This window comes from Myotis davidii, unplaced genomic scaffold, assembly GCF_000327345.1.
Source record: "Myotis davidii unplaced genomic scaffold, ASM32734v1 scaffold701, whole genome shotgun sequence".
NCBI classification, from domain to species: Eukaryota; Metazoa; Chordata; class Mammalia; order Chiroptera; family Vespertilionidae; genus Myotis; species Myotis davidii.
In genome coordinates, this window is record NW_006291552.1 from 193,381 (window position 1) to 202,108 (window position 8,728).

The following is an 8,728-nucleotide window of genomic DNA, read 5'->3' on the forward strand; positions in this document are numbered from 1 at the left end:
ATCACCTAAAAACTAGCCTGCTATATTTGGTCAAACATTTAATTAACTCACCCCTAATGCCTTGGCAGGGCCAGACCAAATGATTTCACAGGTCCTGCCTGAGGGCCAGATGTTCCCCACCCCTGCTTTAGGAAGTCTTCTGGAATCCTAAATTGTCAGGTTATACTTGTGTTAAATGAAATGAAACCCTTATTTTAAAAAGGAGTGTCCACTACTTAATTGTAGGTGCTAATGTTAGAAAAGTTGTTATATTTGAATATTTTACCCTTCAAAACAATTTCTAAGAGCTAGTTTGATATGATTTTAGCACACTGAAGGAGAAGGAAAGCTATTTGAGGCAAATAAAATTGAAATTCAGTGAATTCAGGTTTTCACAATAGTGTGGGTCCACCAAAACTAAACCCCAAAGAAGTTGGTCTTTTTTTTTTTTTAAGAATATTGTGTGGTGATGATCTTTATTTAAAACTAGAGGCCCAGTGCACAAATTCATGCATCAGTGGGGTCCCTCTGCCTGGCCTGCGGGATCAGGCCAAAACTGGCCCTCCAGCATCCCCTGAGGGGTCCTGGATTGCGAGAAGGTGCAGGCCAGGCTGAGGGACACAACTGGTGCAAGATTGGGGCCAGGGAGGGACACAGAAGGTTGGCCAGCCAGGGAGGGACCATGGTAGGGCTCCAGGGCGTGTCCAGCTCACCTCGCTCCGTCCGGATTGGCCGGATCCCAGCAGCAAGCTAACCAACCAGTCGAAGCGTCTTCCCCCTGGTGGTTAGTGCACATCACAGTGAATGGTTGAGCGGCCTTAGCATATCATTAGCATATTAGGCTTTAATTGATTTAATGGACTACTGGACACTTAGCATATTAGGCTTTTATTATATAGGATTAATTTAAAACTTTTTCTAGGGTGGATAAGAACCAAGCTGGGGCATCTTTGCAAATTCTGCTATTCATTTTAAATTCTGTATTACCTTTTAGCCTGACTGACCAAGCTCTGAGTGTTTCTGGTTGTGAAAGATGTTAGAATTGGACCAAGGGTGGCACAGTGGGTGGTTCAGCCATGTCCCAAGTGGGCCCAAAACTCAGAGACACCTCTTCTATGCATACCCAGGGGTGGCCTCAGATTGGACTTGACCCCCCCTTTCCCCACACATGCCTGCACTGGCCAAGCCCTGCTGCCTCCCAGGCAGTGGGAGGGGAGGATGCCAGGCACAGATGGGTCCCAGCAGGCCAGTTCCACATGCTGGGAAGCGAGGCCGCTGGACTCTGCTTTCCTCTCTGTGCATATCTGACGTTTACTAAAGAGCTTAGTTTCAGCCACACACAGCCCAGAACTGCTTCTAGGTTACTGTGCTTCTTCCTCCTCTCTCCCTTGCAGATGAGCCTCTTCTTCATGGGTTTCTCCGTCAAAATCCCAGGGCCTTTATCTCAGCATCTGAGAAAGCGGTTGGGGTCCCAGGGCCAGGAAGCTGCAGAAGCAGTTGGAGAGCAGTGCGGCCAGAGTACAGAGGCAGCCTGGGCTTGGGGGGCAGGGCTGTTATCCACTGGCCACACTCTGAGCCGCCATTAAAGAATCTGCTGCCTTGTAGACACCCAACCAGTGGTAACTAGAAGTCAGGGAACAAGTGTGAAATGGGAAACAGATTAAAGTGAGCTGTGACCTCTGTGGTTTTTAGAAAATGCATTCAAGCCATTTACACAAGTAACCTCATAACATTTTTGGTGAAAATAGGACTTAATACGTTAATCAATAAATCAATGCAGGAACACTGAGGGAGGTAGAATTAATCCTATATAATGGCAGGTCCCAGGGGCCCCTTGCTTTTCAGGATTTTGAGATCCGAGGGAAAACTTGACAATTGACTGACTTGTGGTGAGGACCCTGGTCCCCAGCACCAGCTAACCAGGTGTACTGACCACCTCCTCCTTTTCTTAACTCACCAGAAGAAAGGAATGTAGTTATTCTGACCCAAGGCAAGACTCTCTGAATCGATGACTTAGTTGGGAGTTCTCTAATGTTCTGGTTTTGTGGATTCTTGTGTTCATATGGTTTCAGGCATGTTAAGCTACTGTGACAGATACGGCGAAAGCATGAAACATGTCCTCAAGACTTTCGGACCTATTCCAGAATTTTCTGGGGCCACAGTTGAGAAGGTTCACCAGGTACGTGGACTGACTGCAGAGAGTTGTGCATGCTGAGTGGGATGGAGCTCTGTGAACAAGGACATTTATTGTGCAGCTGGTATCTTTGTTTCTGGTTTTCACAGTCCCTCATCTCTAACTTCTGTCATGGTTCTTGGAGACCTTCAGAGCAGTGTGGCCAATGAACTTGGAGGTCACTGTGACTTATCTCTGAGGAGCTGGAGTCTCTGGGTTCAGGAAACTCATGTTCATGGAGTGTTTACTCTGCTCCCTTTGTCCTTGAGAGCAAATTCAGTTTGCACAGTAGGACCAACAATTATGCTCCTGGTAAATTACCTCCTCTTCATGCATTTTTGTTCTTTTTTTATTTAAAAGAATTTTTCATTTACAGTTGATTTCAGTATTATTTTATATTAGTTTTAGGTATAGAGCAGTGATGGCGAACCTATGACACGCGTGTCAGAGGTGACACATGAACTTATTTTTTTGGATGATTTTTCTTTGTTAAATGGCATTTAAATATATAAAATAAATATCAAAAATATATGTCTTTGTTTTACTATGGTTGCAAATATCAAAAAAATTTCTATATGTGACACGGCACCAGAGTTAAGTTAGGGTTTTTCAAAATGCTAAAAAGGTTCACTCACGCTGAGCTCAAAAGGTTCGCCATCGCTGGTATAGAGCGTAGTGGTTAGACCAGTGGTTCCCAACGTGGGGCATATGTCCCACAGGGGGGCAATTTGATTTTTAAGGAGGGCATTTCGAGAATGAGTTAACAGTGAATTTTTTGCATTTCTAGGGACCTCATATACAGTATACAAATATATATTGTGACATATTTATGCATTTCAGTTCTCTATTATATGTTTTGAAACTTTACTTGCTATTTTTTCATATCACTTCAGATTATTATTATTATTATTATTATATTAACAATTTCTTAGTGATTTCTTCCTCAGTACTTCAGCTGCCCTTTCGTTATTTTATTTTTCTCTTTCATGGTTGCCATGTTCTTCGGAAGCTTGTTTAGACCAAGTGAATGGCCTTTTAGGCTTCCTCCACGTGAATAGGAGTTCATTTTTTGAATAATAAGAATTATATGTCACAGGATTTTAGAGATGCTTAGGTTGGGCATGGTCAAAAAAGGTTGGGAACCACTGGGGTTAGACATATAATTTGCAAAGTGATCCCCCTGATAAGTCTAGTAGCCACCTGACACCATACATAGTTAGTATATCATTGACTATATCCCCTATGCTGTACTTCATATCCCTGTGACTATTTTGTAACTGCCAATTTGTACTTTTTAAAAAAATCATACCCAGTGAGATGTTTACTGATTTTACAAAGAAGGAAGGGGCAGGGGGGAGAGAGAGAGAGAGAGACAGTGTTAAAGAAACATTGATCAGTTACCTCTTGTACCTGAAACCTAGGTATGTGCCCTGGCTAGGAATTGAACCTGAGATCTTCTGGTGTATGGGATAACACTTCAACTGGCCAGGGCATGTGCTTCCTTTTTTTTAAAAAAAGCATATTTTTATTGATTTCAGAAAAGGAAGGGAAAGGGAGAGATAGAAACATCAACAATGAGAGAGAATCATTGATTGGCTGCCTCCTGCATGCCCCACACTGGGGATTGAGCCCACAACCCGAGTATGTGCCCTGATAGGGAATCGAACCGTGTCCTCTTGGTTCATAGGTCGACGCTCAACCACTGAGGCATGCTAGCTGGGCCAGGCATGAACTTCTTATCCCTTAATGATTTTCACCCATCCTCCCAAGTCCCCCTACCATCTGGCAACCATCAGTTTGTTCTCTGTATCTGTGAGTTTGTTTTTATTTTCTTTGCTTATTTTTTTTTATAGATTCCACATGTAAGTGAAATCATATAGCATTTATCTTTCTCTGTCTGACTTATTTCACTTAGCACAATATTCTGTAGGTCCGTCCATCCTGTCACAAATAGTACAATTTAATTCTTTTCTTATGGTTGAGGAGTATTTCATTGTATATATGTACCACACTTTATTATTCACTTGTCTATTGATGGGCACTCAGATGGCCTCCATAGCATGGCTATTGTAAATGTCCATGGTCTTTAAGATAACTTGTTATGTAAAATTATTTATCTAAGATGCACCTACACTGAATTTATCTGAAAAATAAAAAAGTCGATATTAAGAAAAAAATGTAAATGGAAGATTATAAGAGGGTTTCGCGTGCCAGCAAAAGTTACTGGCGTGCCATATTTGGCATGCATGCCAGGGGTGGCCCACCCCTGCTCTAGATCCATCCACATTGTCTCAAATGGTAAGATTTCATTCTTTTTTATGGTCTAGTAGTATTCTACACACACACACACACACACACACACACACACACATACATACCATCTCTTCTTTATCCATTTGTCATTGATGGGCACTTAGGTTGCTTCCATACTTGACTATTTTAATAATACTTCAATGAACATAAGAATGTTTTTTTGAATTAGTGTTTTGATTTCTCCAGATAAATACCCAGAAGTGGAATTATTGGGTCATATGGTAGTTCCCTTTTTAATTTTTTGAGGAGCCTCTGTACTGATTTCCAGAGTGACTGCACCAATTTACAGTCCCACCAATAGTGCACAAGGGTTCCTTTTTCTCCAAGTCCTTGTCAACACATGTTTGTTGATTTATTGATAACCATTCTGACAGGTGTGGTTTTAATTTGCATTTCACTAATGTTGAACAGTGATGTTGAACAGCTTTTCATATGTCTGTTGGTCATCTGTATGTCTTCTCTGGAGAAATGTCTATTCAGGTCCTCTGTCCATTTTTTAATTTGATTGTTTTTTGGTGTTAAGTTGTATGAGTTCTTTATATATTTGGATACTAACCTCTTATTAGATGTATCACTGGCGAATATATTCTTTCATTCAGTAGGTTGTCTTTTTGTTTTATTGATGGTTTCTTTTGTTGTGCAAAAATGTTTTAGTTTGATGTAGTCCCATTCATTTCTTTTTTTCTTTTTTTTTTTCCTTGTTGTCTTTTCTCTTCTTTCCCTGTTCCCAGGCCATGTGTGTGAAAGTCCCGGATGATCCTGAGCACTTAGCTGCCAGAAGGCAGTGGAGGGACCAATGCCTCATGAGACTTGCCAAACTGAAAAGTCAGATGCCCTCCCAGTGAAGGTTTTTATTTGTGTGTTTTTTTAAGATTTTAAAATTGATTTTTAGAAAGAGAGGAAGGTAGAGGGATATAGAAAGAGAAACATCCATGTGAGAGCAAAACATCAATCAGCTGCCTCTTGCACATCCCCTACCGGGGATCAAGCCCACAACTCAGACATGTTCCCTGACCGGGAATTGAACCAGCAACCTTTCGGTGCATGATATGATGCCCAGCTAACAGAGCCACACTGGCCAGGCCCCATGAACTTTTTTATAATGCCGTCATTCCCCTCACTGAAAGTCCTAGATGGTGGAATTATAAAGACTTAATCATATTGTTTGAAACAATAGCAGCTACAGAGGTACCATACTTAGCATGCAAGCCCTGGGCTTGCTCTCTGTTAGCAGTAATCTAGTCATTTCCGATGTGGGCGTCCAAGCAGCACTTGGGTTCTGAGGGCTGTCGATTTCCTGCCACCTGGGCAAGCCAGTCATCTCAAGATTTTCACTTTTTAGTTTTAAGTGTGATTATGCATCCTACATTTTATAGCCAATGATTGTAGTTTCAAGTCATTTTAATCTGTAGCAAAAATTTTTGTAATTATTTCTAATCCCCTTCTGAGTACTCTGTGACCCTTCATTTTTGAGACAACTAACTACCTTCATTTTGCCAATGATTATTCTGAATAAAAGTTTTTGATTCCATAGAGGTGTCTTTTCTTCTGATCTTTCTGAGAAAGACAGTGTTTGATCCTGTGATTGACATGTTTTAGAGTGACCATGATGAATAAGAGGCAAATACTTCATTCTGAGTTCTTTGTCTTTTAGTCAGTAAAAATTCACCTATTTGGACCAGTGTTTCCAAAACATGTTCCACAGTGCCCTGTGGCTCTGTAGTTATCTGTATTTGGGAAACTCCATGGACTGCCTGCCCTTGGACACTCACATCTATAGGAAATTAGGGACTCCAAGTTCTATAGTAAAGATACCTGTTTAACTTCACCCAGCATCCCATCATCTTCATTGACTTGGAGTCTGTTCCTAGCACTAGCTCTCCAAATACTCTGGGAAACAGCACAAAAATTCCTCCAGCCCATAGGGCCAGCACATCGTAATAACTTTGATCACTGGATGCTTCTGTGGGGCCCCTGGCAGCTCCCAGCCCAAATGATCCTGTACATTTCTATGACCAGCTTCCCAGCTTCGCCCAATAGGAGATGCGTCCCTTGGAGCCAAGGCTGTGGTGGTGCTGGAACCAGCGCCCCCGATTGGGAACCATGTGGAAGTGATATTTCCAGCTGAGTGTACATATCACTCACCCATCACATGCATTTACTTACTTAATTTTATTTTATTCGTATAAAAATTAATTACAGTTGACATACAATATTATTAATTTCAGGTATACAACATAGTGATTAGACATTTATATAACTTTTGAAGCAGTCCTTCTGATAAGTCTAGTACCCACCTGGCACCATACATAGTTATTACAATATTATTGACTGTATTCCCTCTGCTGTATTTTACATCCCTGTAACTATTTTTATAATTGGCAACTTGTACTTCTTATTAATTCCTTCCCCTTTTCACCCATTCTCCCCACACACACGTTTATTTATGCAACAACATCCACTGAGCAGCTGTGATGTACCAGGCATCTCACACATGGTCATTGCTTTCAGAAGTTTACTGTAAGAAAACCAAATGTTACAGTAAAATAGGACAGTGCTCCAGAGGTGTGCCCTGGAAGGCCCCGGTGGGCAACTTTAGAGTTGAGTCTAAGTAACAAGACAGCCTTCCTGGCTGAGGAAGCAGAGCAGGAAAGAAGGAGTGGTTCTCTGGGGCCTGAAAAAGGGAAGGTTGGAGCGGGGCCAGACCCAGATAATGAAGAGCCCTGGGGGCCACATTAATAGTCAAACCTTATGTAAAACAATGGAGAGTCTAAATGGAGTGGAGTGGTCATCAGGATTTCAGAAAGTTCCTTATGACTATGGAAGGGACTGATCTGGCATCAGAGCCCGTTGTGGTCCACATGGGGTCTGGTAAGTGAGTGTGGAAATCATCCCAGTGGTAGGATCGAGTCATCGGGTGACCTGGGAAAGTGACATCGGAGCCTAGAGTATCGGCTCCAGCAACTGTGCAGAGTCTATGCCCGTTACAAGATGAGGACGTTAGGAGGAGGGCTAATGTGAGTGTCCCAGATACTAAACTTCCCAGAAAGGATAATGTGGCAAGTCACAAAGGAGGATGTCAGCCCTGAAAGGATTTATCTGATTAAGTTGTAGATTCTCCTTAAACTCTGACTCATTCCTTCCCTCTGTGATCTGTTGAGGGGCCCTGTGTCTGGGCCACAGGCAAGCCCTTGCTTTTCCCAATAGCTTCTGGTTCCTGCTCCTCTCCCTTCAACATACTTGATTTCTCAAAGTCTCTGTACTATGCTTAGTGCTTTTAGGAGGATGTGAAGGCTACCCACAGTCCCTGGACTCAGGTTTGGGATCACTGATATGCAGATGAACTAGCCAGGAGACATGGGGTGTTGGCGGGTGTCACACACACTTGACCTGGCGGTTTGACAGCATTGAAGAGCCACTTGGGGTTCCAGAAGGAGTAACCAAATGAGGCTATCAGGTCTAATGCTCAGACCAGTAGGAGAGCAAGGCAGACACATCCTGGTGTCCCCTATGGTGCACTGGGAAGACAGAGTATGGACATTCATTTATATGTTTACATTCTGTTTCCCTACTTTTGCTGTAAAGTATTTTTGTGTAGGCCTCGGGTCTGTTCTGAGATACAGCCATTGAAGTGCTTCTCAGTTTTGCTAGCAGCCATCACAATGTGTAATGCAGCAGTTACTAAAAGGATTGGGCTGAGAGAATGCCAGAGAGCCAGTGATTTGATTTTCATCTAAGGGCTGAAAAAATTGGACTTTCCAAGCGAGAACAGCAGAGAGCATACTTGTGGCTCTGGGCAGGAGGACAGTTATGGAAATTGCTGGATAGAGTGAAGAGTGGGTCCAACAGGGAGCTAAGGGGAGGGCTCGGTATGTGAGCATGACTTCCCACAGGCCCCGTGCAATCCTGTCTTAGAGATAAATTGCAAGACAAAGGAGGCCCTTCTGCTCTTCAGTTTGTCCTCCCTGGGGCCTCCTTGCTTCCATGAGTTTAGCAACTGTGTAAGGTCATGTACCAGTTTTCCCATTAATGTCCTTTTTCTGTCACAGGATCCCATTCAAGACACCACACTGCATTACATTACCAAATCTCCTCCTCTCTGGCCTGTGACAGCTTCTTAGTCTTGCTTTGTTTTTCATGACCCTTAGAGTTGCAGGAGTCCCAGCCAGGTAGCTTGTAGAATATTGCCAGTGTGGGATTGTTTGGTGTTTCCTTATGGTTAGTTACACTGGGATTATGTTTTGGAAAGAATACCCCAGAAGT

General features: G+C 42.7%; 1 protein-coding gene across 5 annotated transcripts in view; it reads left to right on the forward strand.

Annotated features, from left to right (window-relative positions):
* The window catches only part of CRYL1 (crystallin lambda 1), a 176,010-nt gene extending 170,624 nt beyond the window's left edge, over nt 1–5,386 (forward strand). For all 5 annotated transcript variants that reach the window (XM_006765057.2, XM_006765058.2, XM_006765056.2 and 2 more), the window contains 2 exons: nt 2,052–2,158; nt 5,197–5,386. In XM_006765057.2, coding sequence (XP_006765120.1) covers nt 2,052–2,158; nt 5,197–5,310 — 221 coding nt within the window. In that variant the 3' untranslated portion in view covers nt 5,311–5,386. The remainder of the gene's footprint in view (nt 1–2,051; nt 2,159–5,196) is intronic.
* The last annotated feature ends 3,342 nt before the right edge of the window (nt 5,387–8,728 follow it).